The sequence below is a fragment of the Capricornis sumatraensis genome, chromosome 2 (genome assembly GCF_032405125.1).
Source record: "Capricornis sumatraensis isolate serow.1 chromosome 2, serow.2, whole genome shotgun sequence".
In the NCBI taxonomy this organism is placed as follows: Eukaryota; Metazoa; Chordata; class Mammalia; order Artiodactyla; family Bovidae; genus Capricornis; species Capricornis sumatraensis.
In genome coordinates, this window is record NC_091070.1 from 126378383 (window position 1) to 126395879 (window position 17497).

General features: G+C 39.9%; 1 protein-coding gene across 1 annotated transcript in view; it reads left to right on the forward strand.

Moving 5' to 3' along the window:
* SPAG17 (sperm associated antigen 17) overlaps nt 1–17497 on the forward strand; it is a 250892-nt gene that overhangs the window by 84809 nt on the left and 148586 nt on the right. The window contains exons 8-13 of the mRNA XM_068966033.1: nt 2887–3048; nt 5877–5982; nt 6236–6348; nt 11200–11337; nt 11423–11536; nt 14373–14523. Of these exons, the coding sequence (XP_068822134.1) occupies nt 2887–3048; nt 5877–5982; nt 6236–6348; nt 11200–11337; nt 11423–11536; nt 14373–14523 (784 nt within the window). The remainder of the gene's footprint in view (nt 1–2886; nt 3049–5876; nt 5983–6235; nt 6349–11199; nt 11338–11422; nt 11537–14372; nt 14524–17497) is intronic.

Below are 17497 nucleotides of genomic sequence, written 5' to 3' on the forward strand. Positions count from 1 at the left end.
CCCTGGGATCCTGAAACACCATTTCAAAGGCAGCTGTCTGCTCTATCTTGATGATAAGCCAGCTCTTCTTCCAAGAATTTAAAAATGTATCCTAACTTTAAAACTCACATCCACAAATTTAAGTTTTGTGGAAACAGTCCTCCTCTCATTTGGACCAAGTTTTGGCCACATACCTTCGAAAGAACTTAAGTGCAATTTTGATTTAATAGAGCACAGGAGATCCCAGCCATATAGATCTTGAATCCTCTGTCCATGGGACTTCCCAGGCAAGAATACTGGAGTGGGTTGCCATTTCCTTCTCCAGGAGATTTTTCCTAACCCAGGAATCAAACTTGCATATCCTGTGTCTCATGCGTTACAGGCAGATTATTTACCTGCTGAGCCATCAGGGAAGATGAATCATAATTAAGAGGAGGCAATACAGAGTCTTCTAAGGCAGCCTCAAACCAAGAACATTTTGCTCCTGCTCTAACTAGGGCTCCCTTCTGTGTGTCATGTCCTCCCAGACAGAGGCTGAGAGGAGCTGATGTGCATTGAGCTCAGGGTAGAAAACATTCCATTGCATCCTCGGTACACAGATGTGAACATCAAGACACACAGTTGCAACTCCAAAAGACCCAGCACCATTCACAGCATCCTGTTTCCTATGCCAATATTAAAAGCTTTCTGTTCATTAGATTTTAATCACTCCATTTTAAAAACAGTTTTTATTATTTTTTGGCCACACCATGTGGCACGTGGAATATTCATTCCCAACCCAGGATAGAACTGGTATCCACTGCAGGGAAGTGCAGAATCTTAACCATTGGACTGTCAGGGAGGTCCCTAATCATTCCATTTTTTAAAGAAAGTGAATGTGGCCATATTTTCCTTTTTAAAAATATAGAGTGGAAGAATTTAAATGGCAATTAAAGTTAAGAACTTTCATGTTGGAAAAATAATATCAGTTTGAAATACTGTTGGGAATTTACTGGTGGCTCAGATGGTAAAGAATCTGCCTGCAATGCAGGAGACCCAGGTTCAATCCCTGGTTAAGGAAGATCCCCTGAAGAAAAGGAATGGCTACAGACTCCAGTATTCTGGCCTGGAGAATTCCATGGACAGAGGAGCTTGGCAGGCTACAGTCCATGGGGTAGCAAAGAGTTGGACATGACTAAGAGACTAACACACTTACGCACATATGTACCTTATGCACATATACTCCGAACTTCAGAACTAGAAGATTAATGTCTAGAGTCTCTAGTTGGGCTATGAGGTGAATGAGGAAGGTGAATGAGGAAGGTGAATGAGGAAATGAGATCAATCAACTGTGCTGCCCGAACAGACATACCAATCTTCTATCAGCCACTTTGCAAGTATTTATTGAACATCAGCTTCATGCCAGAGCTGTAATCTGGGTCCAGCTGCAGCAGACTTTTAGAGCCGAGGCATGCCTTTACAAGGTCCAGTTTGTGAGTGAGCAACCCAGCACAAATAATGATGGACAAAGAAAGCCTGAAAAGCAGTTCAGTAATAGAGTTGGGTTTCAGAAGAAAAGGCCTTTGGGTTTAATATTGAAAATCAAAATTAATTGTAAACTTAGGATCACTTGAAAAATATAAAAGTAATAAACCTATTTCTAATACAAGTAGCCTACATACATACTGTAGATAGATGGTATTATACTCTCAGCTCTATCTGTAAGTTGATAATGACCTCACATCCAAGCCAGGAGCCAGCCAAGTAGTCGTCTTTCTCTCTGGAAGAAGGAAAGCATTAGTACCTTTGGCTGCAAACAAGCAGGCTGTATTTCTGCTGAACCCAGGTAACGAAAGCTTTACATCAAATAAATGCCCATCAAGAAGTGCTAACTGCCTATGAACGACATCTGCAACATCTCAAGTTAAGCCCTGCATTGCTGAAATAATTTTCTGGCTTTTAGCATGTGATTTGCTGTTTGATTTAAAAAGAAATTAGCTAGTTAAGCTAAGGGATAATTGACCAGAAGCTTTTACTCTATTTCTTATAAATACAAGCACACGAAAATATGTTTCTGTGCCAGAATATGGGCAGAGAATATTAGGTTGAAGTTTTACTGAGGAATTCTCAGCCCTGGAGGGGACCCATGAAGCCCAGACTAAGAGGTGTGCTGTAAGGATGTGCAACGCTGGCTTGTCTCTGGACTCCTGCCAGGCTGAGTCACTGGCCCCACTAGAAGCTTTCTCCCTCTACTTTAGCACGTCAGCTTGGAAACAGGAGGAGCCTATCTAATCCTCCTTTGCTTTCAAGCAGACTTAATGATAACTGTGCTTTTCCACGTCTGGAAATGAAAGCCAAGGTAATAGAGATATCTGATCTATGACCTGCTTGCCAGATCATAAAACTTGTAGGTATCATAGTAGTACTGGTCTATCAGGATCTCTTAGGGTTTTCTCCCTAAAGGTAGCACAGATGAGGAGAGGAAGAAATCCTGGTGGCACACACTGCAGTGTGCTTTTGTGGAGAGTGTGGGAGATTTCCACTGCAATTCTTGCATGGCCGAGCAAGAGCTCTGCTCCAGCTTGCCTTGGGCTGAGGATGTGGAAATTACCTATCTCATGAGTTGCTTCGGGAATGGAGATGCCTAGAAAATAGGCCTGTCTGCTGAAGTGAATGAATATGGCATTTTCTACCTTGTTGAAGCATTAATCAGACTCTTACAATATTAGGCAGCCAGAGGCCCTCCAAAGGGAACAGTCTGCATTGTGGTGAACAGGAAGGGCCAGAAGGGTTCAGTGGTTTGGGGTCCAGCTGGGGAAGGGCTTCCCTGTGAAAATCATAGGTTTGGCTCTAAGGGAGATATAAACCATACCTCCGATTCCAATAATATGAAGCCAAGAACTAATTGTTGTTACTTCTCACCCGTAGCTGGGATTGGGCACCGAAATTTTTGAAAATGTTGCCTGTCTGATGTACGACACCCTGGATTGGAAAAGGCAGCACCAGCACTATTTGGAAAGCATGCGGCTTATTAACGTCCCACAGGTGGTTAGTGAGAAGCCTGTCTTTGAAGTGACGTTGATTCCTGAGGTAGGCACATGCTGGAGTGTCTTCAGTGGACCGAACGATTCATTAAACAACTTAATTTTCACATTTATAAAACATATGAAGAAAAAAATCACAAATGTTGGTAGCAAGGGGACTCTGCCTGCTGCTGTTTAACAGATGAGGGTGGGATCAAGGACCCCAGGCACAGTATTAAAGATACCCATATGGTAGGGACTTAATGAAGCTCCCCGACTACCTTCCAACTATCATTCCACAGAGGGCATGATAGAACCTACTTTTCAGCCATGGTGCAATAAATAACATCTGGAACCAGAAGGGCTATTGATAACTTAATCACCATGTTTATGTGCATGCTAAGTCGCTTCAGTGGTGTCCGATTCTGAGACCCCATGGACTGTAGCCTGCCAGGCTCCTCTTCCCATGGGATTCTCCAGGCAAGATTACTGGAGTGGGTTGCCATGCCCTCCTCCAGGGGATCTTCCTGACCCAGGGGTTGAACCAGCATCTCTTATGTCTCCTGCTTTGGCAGGCAGGTTACCACTAGCATCACCTGGGAAGCCCAACCATTGTTATTTAACACCTACTCTGTGCTGGCACTGTACCAGGTGCTGGCAATACAGTAATGAACAAGATCCATCCCCTGTCCTCCTCACTGAGATTAAGCTTTAAAGGGAGGCAGTCAAGTTCAAGGTGGTTTCAATTTAGCATGAGGAGTGCTGGGAGGATAGTCAGCCGAGGTTTCAGGAGGAGCTATAAATATGGCACCTAGCCTGCTTCTGAGCAAAGGAGGTTAGAGAGACAGGAATCAAGAAGGCCTTACCAGGCAGAGTAAGTGATGGGCTGAAGGCTGAGGATGAATTGCCTGGGTAAAGCCTGGTTGGGGAGAGGGACAGGGTGGTACTCTCAAGAAAGGGGCATAGACGTTACAAAGACAAGGAGGTCAAAACAAAGAAGTATTATGGCCAGAACCACACCACAGGGTGGGGCAGTGCTTCCAGGCCCTATGTACAGAGTGGAGAACAGCAACAAAAGCTGGAAAGGTGGGAGCCAGGATGTTCTTGGGTGCTGAGCTCAAGAGTTTGGGTTTTATCCTGAAAGCAATGGGAACCATTCAAGGATTCTCAGAGGGAGAATGGCACGATTCTGAATCACCCTAGGGAAGAAAATCTTCTTGACTCTTGGTGCCCCATCTTCCCATCCCTTTCCTGGTAATTACTTCAGTTCAGTCGCTTAGTCGTGTCCGACTCTGTGCGACCCCATGGACTGCAGCATGCCAGGCCACCCTGTCCATCACCAACTCCCAGAGTTTACTCAAAGTCATGTCCATTGAGTTGGTGATGCCATCCAACCATCTCATCCTCTGTCGTCCCCTTCTACTTCTGCTTTCAATCTTTCCCAGCATCAGAGTCTTTTCAAATGAGTCAGCTCTTCACATCATATGGCCAAAGTATTGGAGTTTCAGCTTCAACATCGGTCCTTCCAATGAATATTCAGGACTGATTTCCTTTAGGAAAAGGATCCTGGTTGGATCTTGCAGTCCAAGGGACGCTCAAGAGTCTTCTCCAACACCACAGTTCAAAAGCATCAATTCTGTGGCACTCAGCTTTCTTTATAGTCCAACTCTCACATACATAACTACTGGAAAAACTATAGTCTTGACTAGACAGACCTTTGTTGGCAAAGTAATGTCCCTGCTTTTTAATATGCTATCTAGGTTAGTCATAACTTTCCTTCCAAGGAGCAAGTGTCTTAATTTCATGGTTGCAGTCACCATCTTCAGTGATTTTTGGAGTCAAAAAAAAATAAAATCTGTCACTGTTTCTATTTGCCATAAAGTTATAGGACCGGATACCATGATCTTAGTTTTCTGAATGTTGAGCTTGAAGCCTCTTTAATCAAGAGGCTCTTTAGTTCTTCCCTTTCTGCCATAAGGGTGGTGTCATCTGCATATCTGAGGTTATTGATATTTCTTCTGGCAATCTTGATTCTAGCTTGTGCTTCATCTAGCCCAGCCTTTCTCATGATGTACTCTGCATAGAAGTTAAATAAGCAGAGTGACAATTTACAGCCTTGATGTACTCCTTTCCCTGTTTGGAACCAGTCTGTTGTTCCATGTCCAGTTCTAACTGTTGCTTCCTGACCTGCATACAGATTTCTCAGGAGGCAGGTCAGGTGATCTGGTATTCCCATCTCTTTCAGAATTTTCCACAGTTTATTGTGATCCACATAGTCAAAGGCTTTGGCATAGTCAATAAAGCAGAAATAGATTTTTTTCTGGAACTCTCTTGCTTTTTCCATGATCCAGCAGATATTGGCAATTTGATCTCTGGTTCCTCTGCCTTTTCTAAAACCAGCTTAGACATCTGGAATATCATGGGTGATGTATTGTTGAAGCCTGCCTTGGAGAATTTTGAGCATTACTTTACTAGCATGTGAGATGAGTGCAATTGTGCAGTAGTTTGAGCATTCTTTGGCATTGACTTTCTTTGGGATTGGAATGAAAACTGACCTTTTCCAGTCCTGTGGCCACTGCTGAGTTTTCCAAATTTGTTGGCATATTGAGTGCAACACTTTCACAGCATCATCTTTTAGGATTTAAAATAGCTCAACTGGAATTCCATTGCTTATTGGGTTCTATTAGGAAAAAACTGAGAAATCTCCATACCCATTAACTTCTTTCCTTCTGTGGACCAAATTTGCTTATTTGACCCTCATATTAGCAAATGATTTTGTGGTGTGAACAGAATCATACAACCTCAGAATCCCGTCGAAATCCCATCATACCAGCATTGGATGAAAGCATCTCTCAACTGGATGTTTCAATTGTTCCTTTTTAATCGTTCTTTTAGCCTCCACAACCTGTTGTTGCAATCCCTGGAAAGAAGAAAACACAACCATATGAAGAGCCACAGATTCCAGCTCCTCATCCAGCAACACTGCTACCACCACCACCAGGCATGTATGGAACAGCTGGGAATCAGTGTCAGGAGCTGGTGCTTTAGGGAAATCAGTGTCGGGCACTGGCGCTTTAGGGAAATCAGTGTCGGGAGCTGGCGCTTTAGGGGGATGATTGTCCTCCAGGTTGTTTACACATCTCTCTCCACCCCTAGCTCCTGGTTCATCAGGGCATGATCAGAGTTTGAATCTGTGGATGGAAGAAATGGACAGCACATTTTAACTGAACAACAATATTTTGCATCTTTTACAGTGGCTTCCGTCATCACAAATGAAGTAGACATGAGATACTACAATGATTTGCTGAATCCAATCCCAGAAGAATTCATTTCTGTGCCCTTGATACTGCATTGTATGCTGGAACAGGTAGGTGGATAGATCCTGGAGCTTTCTTCCCAGGTGGGCGACCTGTAGTCAGGTACTTCATCTCCCTTTCTTTTTCAAAAAACTATTTTAAAAATAGGCTCATAATACCTGAATGCATTCTCCTTTACAAAGATTAGGACATTTTAGATACAGCTAAATTTTTTTTATGAGCTTCAATCCTCTTTCCTTTGCTATGCTCTGGAACCATTTATATAACATGCCCTGAAGTTTTGGTTAGACATATGTTTAAATACTATCAGGTGTCATTTTAATGAAAGGGAAAGGAATTGGGCAGGTGGACAGGACGGTTAATGGTCTTCAACTGCATTTAAAGTTTCTTTTACTCGTGTAGATTTAATCAGATTTTTCTATTTTTGAGGCCAATTTTAGTCATTCATCTTTTAAAATAAATGTCCATTTTATTTGTGTTTTCAATATCCTAGAAGTCCTTTATTCACTAATATACATTTAAAAATTCTCTTTGTATCAGTTATGTCCCTTCCTATGACCAATGTTACTTATTAGTGCCCTCTTTTCTTGATCATAGATGTCAATGGTTTATCGATTGTTGGTCTTTTCAAAAAGCCAGCATTTTTTTCATTGATCCACTCCTTTTTACTTTACTAATTTCTTCATTTATCTTTATTATTTCCTTCTTCCTACTTTCTTTGGTTTATTTAGCATTTCATTTTAATTGAAAGTTCACTTGGTTTACTTTCTATTTCACTTTACTTAAGTCTATGCATTTTGAGTATTTCTTGGACACATCATAATGCATTCAGTGTACTCAGTTCTAAGTCTTTTAATTTCCACTGGTTGTTGTCCATTTCTAATTTTATTCCATTATGGTCAGTAAACATGATCTGGGTGTTAAAAAAAAATTTTTTTAATTTCCCAGACTTCCTGTATGACCTAGTACACATGGTCAATTCTTATGAGTGCTATATATGCATTTGAGTGTTATTAGCTCATTTAATTCTTGGAACAACCCTAGGGAGCAGGAACCATTTTTATTCCCATTTTGCAGATAAGGAAACTGAGGCATAAAAAAGGTTAAGTAACTTGTCCAAGCAGTAAGTGAAAGAAACTGCTTTTGAATCTTATCAGTCTACATGGAAAAGTATTTTCATAGCATTGCTCTGTTGTGGTCTTCCTTCTCAAGTTGCTGATAAGAAGTCTGACATCAACTGGATACTTTTCCCTTTATTTTTGTTGTTCAGTTGCTAAATCATGTCTGACTCTTTGCAACCTCATGAACTACACCATACCAGGCTTCTCTGTCCATCACTATCTTCCTGAGTTTGCTCAAACTCATGTCCATTGAGTCAGTGATGCCCTCCAACCATCTCATCCTCAGTTGTCCCTTTCTCCTCCTGCCTTCGATCTTTCCCATCATCAGAGTCATTTCCAGTGAGTCAATTCTTCACATCAGGTGGCCAAAGTATTGGAGCTTCAGATTCAGCATCAGCCCTTCCAATGAATATTTTCCTTTAAAAGTAATCTATTTTTTCATTCTGGCAGCTATTGGAGTTTTCTTTTGATAATTGATAATGCAAGGGTGTGTGTAGATATGGATTTGTTTTATCATTGTCTTTATGATTGAAAAGATTAAAGTCTGATTTCTGATAACATTCTGAGTAAAATCAAAATTCCTTATGCTGATCCATAAAGATACTAAAAATATGGTTCTGGGCTGCTTCTGTCATTTCCTGCCCCTCACCACACACACACTCACACCATTGGTCATAGACCTTCTAGTTTTTCCTTACATATACTAATCCCACCTTAGTGTTTTCACTCTAACTTCCCTTCCTGGAAAATTTTGCTCCCACATGTCTGCCTGTTGGATACTCCGTCATTCAGTCCCCAGAGAACACAGTGCTCCTGAGGTAGGCTTTCTCTGACCACTCGGTCTAAAGAAGGCCCAGAACAACAAAAAGTGCTCTCTACCACTTCACCTTATTTTACTTTCTTACAACAACTGCTCTTGCAAGAATATGTTTCTTTGCTTTATGTCTTCCTTCTTCTCACTAGAATGTTAGCTCCATGCAAGTAGGGACCTGACTTAGTGTTTTATTTTATTTGTTCTCAGCTGTGCTGAGTCTTCACTGCTACCTGCAGGTGTTCTCTAGTTGCAGGGAGTGGGGGGCTACTCTCTAGTAGCAGTGCATGGGCTTCTCATTGCAGTGGCTTCTCTTGTTTGCAGAGGATGAGGTCTACTGTGCGCAGGAGTTATGGGCTCAGGAGTTACAGTGTGTGGGCTTAGTTGTCCTGAGGCATATGGAATCCTCTCGGAGCAGGGATTGAACCCATGTCCCCTGCGTTGGCAGGCAGACTCATAACCGCTGGACTGCCAATGAAGTCTCTAATCTAGTCTTGTTCATTGCTCTCTCTTCAGCATCCAATAACCTAACCCATAATAGACACGATATGTATTTGTTCAATTATGTCTTCAAATATTATTTCTATTTATTTATCCTAAATATTATTAGGGCTTCTCTGATGCCTCAGCAATAAAGAATCTGACTGCAATGCAGAAAGATGAAGATTTGATCCCTGGGTCAGGGAGATCTCCTGGAGGAGGAAATGGCAACCCACTCCAGTATTCTTGCCCAAAAAATCCCAGGGACAGAGGAGCCTGCAAGTTTGCAGTCCAAAGTGTTGCAAAGAGTTGGATGTAACTGAACACACACACACTTATTATTAGATGGATGTTGGAATTTCTGGGTTGCTCCTCCATGTTTTTGAAATTTTCTTGCAACTTGACCCCTTTGAGACTTTCAGCTTAAGATTTCCAACTAATTCATTTTTCTATGGAGTCCAGTCTGCTATTGAAATTTTGTTTCAACAGTAACTTTTTAAAATGATAAATTCTTTAATTTCCCTTATAACTGCCTATTGTTCTTGCTTCATGTATGTAACACATTCCTTTATCTCACTGAATATTACAATGTTTTTATACTCTATCATCTCTGTTACCTCCATTATATATTTTGTTTGTTGACTGCTTTAGTTTTTTAACCAATTAGGTAAACACATTTATATTTATTTGCCTTTAATTACCCAATAACACTTTGAGGAGATCAGTATTTTACGATATCAATACATTTATAAAAGTTCAACGGCCCTAGAGAGCTTATAGTATCATTTTATTTATCTTAGTCTTCCTTATTTTTTTCAACTTAGAGCAACAAACATTTATTAACCATCTACTGTTTTCCAGGTACCAAAGGTGACAGACAGTTGATGAGCTCAGTGCCTGACACATAGACTCTGATAAAAGATACATGTTGGCTGAACACAAGCTTAATAATAAAGGGATGAAGAATTAAAATATAAGAGGAATCGGGTGGGATATTATAAGAGGGAATATTAGAATTTTTAACATTTCAGAGTTGGAACAGTTCCATATGGTCTTTTGTGATCGGAGTGGGTCCAAGAGATGGTAGGAAGAGAGAAAGTGGAGACAGGAGTGACTATTTGAAAAGTAAGGTGTTGATAAACAGTAAGAGTGTAAGACTGTTTTGCCATTGTTCTCAACAGGGGGAGTTGCCTCAAAGGGGGCATTTGGCAATGTCTGGAAATACTTTTGGTTGCCACAGTTGGTATTCTACCAGCATCAAATGGCTCAAGGCCAGGGATGCTGCTAAACATTCCATATAGTGCACAAGATAGCCCCCATGGCAAAAAGCATCTAGTCCAAATGCCTTAAGTTTCAAGGTTGAGAACTCTTGCAGAGGGGTGTGAAATCAGAGGGTGATTTCAGTATTTAAGGTGAAGAGAACAATTATAAATTAGGTGCCTATCTTGATTACATTTCAACTTTTTTCTTTACCATGTAAAATTGAACAAGACAATCAATATTTCTAGACCTCACTTTCCTCATAAAAAGCAGAATATTACCCTTATCACACTGTCTATAACTTTTCTATCTTGGAGATGTAACCTGAACCCCCAGTTCCACCCACTAAGTAGTTTTGGACTACTTTTTAGTAGTCCAAATTAGTTTCTGAACTACTAATTAGGGCCAGGCACCTAATTTCACTCACTCTAGTTACATTTATGTAAAATAGGAAATAATATCTGCTCGGCAATATTGCTGTGAGGCTTAAATGAGATAATGTACGTGAAAGTGCCCCACACATGCTTAGCATGTGCTAGGCACTCAATAAATATTTATTGGATCCAAAGATATGAAATCAAGGTTTTGAGTGCTTTAAGAGAATGAATGAATCATTAAAATATATATTAATATTGTTATTTCTATTTCTATTATGGTAAATTTTGGTTTTTACCACTTGCATTTTGTGTTGTCTGTTCTAATGCATGCATTAAAATTATACTTCAGTACATAGGTTATAAACATCATCCCTTTTATTTTGGTAGTCATTGGTTAATTATACTGCCACTTTGTATAATCACCATACTTTTGGGTAGAAACTGCCTTCTTTTTACTAAAAGAAAAGGAAATACATAAATATCAATAAAGAGCTGACCATTAAAATTAATACCTCCCAACTTTTCCCTGATAGCTCACTTGGTAAAGAATCCACCTGCAATGCAGGAGACCCTGGTTGGTTTCCTGGGTCAGGAAGATCTGCTGGAGAAGGGATAGGCTACCCACTCCAGTATTCTTGGGCTTCCCTTGTGGTTCAACTGGTAAAGAATCTGCTTGCAATGTGGGAGACCTGGGTTCGATCCCTGGGTTGAGAAGATCCCCTGGAGAAGGGAAAGGCTACCCACTCCAGTATTCTGGCCTGGAGAATTCCATGGACTGTATATAGTCCATGGGATCACAGAGTCGGACACGACTGAGTGACTTTCTTTCCTCCCAACTCTTTATATCAACAGGTTGTAGCAAGTGAAGAAGATCTTGTCCCACCAAGTCTGGTAGAGCTGCCTCCCAGGGCAGATGGGTTGGACTACAGAATAGCAGCTCACATCGTATCCATCTTGCCCTCTCTCTGTCTGACAGAGAGGGAGAAAAAGGTCAGATGGTAGGAGAAATCCAAAAAGTGTGCATGCTTTGAAAAGTATGAATTCTCTCTTAAAATCATTATTTTAATTTGAATAGAATCTCCATGAAATATTCTTATCTGAAGAAGAAAATGAAAGCAAACCAGTGCAAACAGGCCCTCTCCTGCTTAACTATCATGATGCCCACGCCCACAAGAAGTACATGCTAAAGGTAATAATTGACCGAGTTACCCAGAGGATAACTGATGCAAGAAAGATCATTTGTAATTATTCAGTTGTAGAATCTTTTTTAGTATAAATTTATTTACTTTAATTAGAGGCTAATTACTTTACAATATTGTACTGGTTTTGCCATACATTGACATGAATCCGCCACGGGTGTACATGTGTTCCCCATCCTGAACCGCCCCCCCCCATGTCCCTCCCCATACCATCCCTCTGGGTCATCCCAGTCCACCAGCCTCGAGCATCCTGTATCATGCATCGAACCTGGACTGGCAATTATTTTCAGGTATGATAATATACATGTTTCAATGCCATTCTCCCAAATCATCCCACCCTCGCCCTCTCCCAGAGAGTCCAAAACACTGTTCTATACCTGTGTCTCTTTTGCTGTCTCACATATAGTGTTATCGCTACCATCTTTCTAAATTCCATAATATGTGTTATTTTAGTGTATTGGTGTTTTTCTTTCTGGCTTACTTCACCCTATATAATAGGCTCCAGTTTCATCCACCTCATTAGAACTGATTCAAATGTATTCTTTTTAATGGCTGAGTGATACTCCATTGTGTATATGTACTACTGCTTTCTTATCCATTCATCTGCTGATGGACATCTAGGTTGCTTCCATGTCCTGGCTATTGTAAACAGTGCTGTGATGAACACTGGGGTACACGTGTCTCTTTCAATTCTGGTTTCCTCGGTGTGTATGCCCAGCAGTGGGATTGCTGGGTCATATGGCAGTTCTATTTGTAGTTTTTTAAGGAATCTCCACACTGTTCTCCATAGTGGCTGTACTAGTTTGCATTCCCACCAACACTGTAAGAAGGTTCCCTTTTCTCCACACCCTCTCCAGCATTTATTGCTTGTAGACTTTTGGATAGCAGCCATTCTGACTGGCATGAAATGATACCTCATTGTGGTTTTGATTTGCATTTCTCTGATAATGAGTGATGTTGAGCATCTTTTCATGTGTTTGTTAGCCATCTGTATGTCTTCTTTGGAGAAATGTCTGTTTAGTTCTTTGGCCCATTTTTTGATTGGGTCATTTATTTTTCTGGAAATGAGCTGCATAAGTTGCTTGTATATTTTTGAGATTAGTCGTTTGTCAGTTGCTTCATTTGCTATTATTTTCTCCCATTCTGAAGGCTGTCTTTTCACCTTGCTTAGAGTTTCCTTTGCTTAGAGCTTTTAATTTTAATTAGGTCCCATTTGTTTATTTTTGCTTTTATTTCCAATATTCTTGGAGGTGGGTCATAGAGGATCCTGCTGTGATTTATGTCGGAGAGTGTTTTGCCTATGTTCTCCTCTAGGAGTTTTATAGTTTCTGGTCTTACGTTTAGATCTTTAACCCATTTTGAGTTTATTTTTGTGTATGGTGTTAGAAAGTGTTCTAGTTTCATTCTTTTACCAATGGTTGACCAGTTTTCCCAGCACCACTTGTTAAAGAGATTGTCTTTAATCCATTGTATATTTTTGCCTCCTTTGTCAAAGATAAGGTGTCCATAGTTGAGTGGATTTATCTCTGGGCTTTCTATTTTGTTCCATTGATCTATATTTCTGTCTTTGTGCCAGTACCATACTGTCTTGATGACTGTGGCTTTGTAGTAGAGCCTGAAGTCAGGCAGGTTGATTCCTCCAGTTCCATTCTTCTTTTTCAAGATTGCTTTGGCTATTTGAGGTTTTTTTGTATTTCCATACAAACTGTGAAATTATTTGTTCTAGCTCTCTGAAAAATACCATTGGTAGCTTGATAGGGATTGCATTGAATCTATAGATTGCTTTGGGAAGTATACTCATCTTCACTATATTGATTCTTCCAATCCATGAACATGATATATTTCTCCATCTATTAGTGTCCTCTTTGATTTCTTTCACCTGTGTTTTATAATTTTCTATATATAGGTCTTTTGTTTCTTTAGGTAGGTATATTCCTAAGTATTTTATTCTTTTCATCGCAATGGTGAATAGAACTGTTTCCTTTATCTCTCTTTCTATTTTCTCATTATTAGTGTATAGGAATGCAAGAGATTTCTATGTGTTGATTTTATATCCTGCAACTTTACTATATTCATTGATTAGCTCTAATAATTTTCTGGCGGAGTCTTTAGGGTTTTCTATGTAGAGGATCATGTCATCTGCAAACAGTGAGAGTTTTACATCCTCTTTTCCAATTTGGATTCCTTTTATTTCTTTTTCTGCTCTGATTGCTGTGGCCAAAACTTCCAAAACTATGTTGGATAGTAGTGATGAAAGTGGGCACCCTTGTCTTGTTCCTGACTATAGGGGAAATGCTAGAAATCTTAATTCAATAGCTTACCAATGCTGATTAAAAGTAATCTACAAAGTAGATACCTACAAAGTAAGATCTTGGAAAATGGACATGAATGAAAGAAAAAGTACACCAGCAAAGAAAACTGGTCCACGTATAGAGGGTCAATGAACCATTAAATTCATTTCAGCTACACCAAATATGTATTAAAACCTTATAGTTATGTGCTTTATATATCTGCTAATATAAAAAAAAACTAGTAGAGGCAAGAAAAGAATCTAAGAAGGGAGGCAGGAATATATTTGAGACTTTGGCAGTTTGTCACTGTGAATAAGGAATCCATCATTTCTGTGCACCAAGAATCTCTGGCAAAGTGAAAAGTAGCTTTTTTGACCTTCAGCAAAATACCAACGGTTTGTCTTCCCCAATTACCACTGATTTCCCCTGTTCCCAGATAATGAGAGCAAAGGTATCATGTTTTGCCTTCTCCATATGCATAAGGCAGTTGACAGCTTATTTTAACGTCTTCTGTCACATTGCTCTTTTTCATCAGGACCTAAAGAATTTTGATCCAGTTCAAATTGAACAAGAGATGCAGTCCAAGTTGCCACTGTGGGAATTCCTTAAATTCCCTCTGCCCCCGCCATGGAATAGCACGAAACGTCTAGCTACAATTCATGAGCTCATGCACTTTTGTACAAGTGGTGAGTACATTGCTTCATTGTAGCTTAAACTCATTCATTTATGGTCATGTGTGACTCTAATGATTATACCCCCATCTGCAAAAAGATTTTTATTATTGTCCTTTCAGAGGCTGGGGAGTATTTTGATTGACTACAGTTTCTTTTTATTTTGATTAATGTCATTAACAGCAGGATGACATTCTTCAATTTGATGCCCTGGGTTTTCATTCTGCTGTGTTTCTATGACAAGAGTAATCCCCTTCTTTCTTCCTCCTCCCTGCCTCCCTCTCCCCGTCTACTCATTAACAGGATTGGAGATGACATAGTAGTCCCCATCCTAGTTAAGAGGAGAACTGAGAGTACCCCTTGTGGGCAGTGTGTATGCCTGGGTGTGGTGTGTTTGCACGTGTGCTCAGTGGTTTTCTAATTCCTTGTGACCCTTTGGACTGTAGCCTTCCAGGCTCCTCTGTTTATGGGATTTCCTGGGCAAGAATACTGGAGTGGGTTGTCATTTCCTCCTCCAAGGGATCTTCCTAACCCAGGAATTGAACCCATGTCTCCTGTGTCTCCTGCATTGCAGGTGGATTCTTTATTCGCTGACCCATATGCTAAGTGTTAATTCCAGTTCATCTCTCACAATAGGAAGGTGTGTTGTCTGTTCTTTAAGGACAGTAGAAAGAAGCGTCGTTAAAAATATCTAAAATCAGCTTCTTATTGCAGAGCTCATGGGGATTTTAAGATAAAGACAATCATTTCCTGAAACACAAATCTTATTTCCAGCTGAAGCAATAGGCAGATAAATTGCTGCTTATAAGAAGAAATAGGAAATTACATAGACATCTTGATTTGATCTAGATTAAAAAAATGTGCAGATTGTTCCTTCTCCTTTCATCTAACTCTAAGACAATTATGAAATCTTTGTACTTTGATTTCTTTTTTTCATTTTTTAGTAGCCTTAGTAATAGCCAGATTTTTAAAAATTTTAATTGAAGGATAAATTTTTTACAATGATGTGTTGGTTTCTTCCATACAACAACATAAATCAGTCATAAGTATCATATGTCTCCTCCCTCTTGATCCTCCCTCCCAACTCCCACCCCCTCCCACCCCTCTAGGTTGTCACAGAGCCCTGGATTGAGCTTCCTATGTTACATAGCAGCTTCCCACTAACTGTTTTAACACATGGTAATGCATATGTTTCCATGACATTCTCTCAGTTGGTCCCACCCTCTCCTTCTCCTGTACTACCCACAAGTCTGTTCTCTACATCTGCATCTCTATTCCTGCCCTGCAAGTAGGCTCATCAGTCTCATTTTTCTAAATTCCATATGTATTCACTAATATATGATATTTGGTCTTTTTCTGACTTACTTCACTGTGTATAACAGGCTCTAGGTTCATCCACCTTACTACAACTGATTCAAATTGGTTCCTTTTATGGCTGAGTAATATTCGTGTGTGTGGGTGTGTGTGTGTGTGTGTGTGTGTGTGTGTATGTGTGTATGTGTATGTGTGTGTGTATACCACCACTTCTTTATCCATTCATCTGTTGATAGACATCTAGGACATGTCCTAGCTATTATAAATAGTGTTGCAATGAACATTGGGGTACATGTGTTTTTTTTTAATTACTGTTTCTTCAGAGTATATGCCCAGTAGTGAGATTTCTGGGTCATAATGGTAGTTTTATTCCTAGTTTAAGAAACCTCCATACTGTTCTCCATAGTGCCTGTATCAATTTATATTCCCACAAACTCTGCAAGAGAGGTTCCCTTTTCTCCACATCCCCTCCAACATTAATTGTTTGTAGATTTTTTTATGTTGGCCATTCTGATCAGTGTGAGGGGATGTCTCAGTGGTAAAGAAGAACCTGCCTGCCAATGTAAGAGATGTGGGTTTGATCCTTGGGTCAGGAAGATACCCTGGAGAAAGAAATGGCAACCCATTTCAGTATTCTTGCCTGGGAAATCCCATGGACAGAGGAGCCTGGTGGGCTACAGTCCATGGGATTGCAGAAAGAGTTGGACATGATTTAGCAACTAAACAGCAGCACATTCTGACCAGTGTGAGGTGGTACCTGATCGTACTTTTGATTTGCATTTTGCTAATAATGAGTGCTATTGAGCATTTTTTCATGTATTTATGAATCTGTATGTCTTCTTTGGAGAAATGTCTGCTTAAGCCTTCTGCTCAATTGTTTGATTGGGTTGTTTGCTTTTCTGATACTGAACTACATGAATTGCTTGTGTATTTTGGAGATTAATCCTTTGTCAGTTGCTTTGTTTGCAATTATTTTCTCCCATTCTGAAGGTTGTCATCTCATCTTGTTTATGGTTTCCTTTGCTGTGCAAAAGCTTTTAAGTTTAATTAGGTCCAATTTGTTTATTCTGTCTTTATTTCTATTACTCTAGAAGGTGTGTTCTAGAGGATCTTGCTGCCATTTATGTCAAAGAGTACTCCGCCTATGTTTCCCTCTAAGAGTTTTATAGTTTCTGGTCTATAATTTAGGTATCTAACCCATTTTTAGTTCATTTTTGTGTATAGTGTTAGGAAGTGTTCTAATTTCATTCTTTTACACATTAGCTGTCTGGTTTCCCCAGCACCACTTATTGAAGAGACTGAAAAAAAAAGAAACAAAATTTTTAATACTATCATGCTGTCACCTCATGGAAATGGGCCTGGGTGTGTCATGTCTACTATTTCCATAATCATCCTCTTCCTGGTGTCCTGAGAACATCTGTCCTTTCCTCTTCTCCTTCTGCCTTGTGATATGATCTCATTCTCTCTCTACCTTGGTTCCACACACAGCACAGGATTCTTTTCTTTTTAATATGAAAAAGTACATTTATTGAATCATTTTTCACAGTAGCAAAATACTAGAAACAAACTAGCCCATCAAAAGCTCTCATTAAAATATCAGACACCTGTGTGGTACAAGATCATGTATCTTAACAACCTGGAGGGCTATCTCTATCATGATATGGAACAGCCTCCT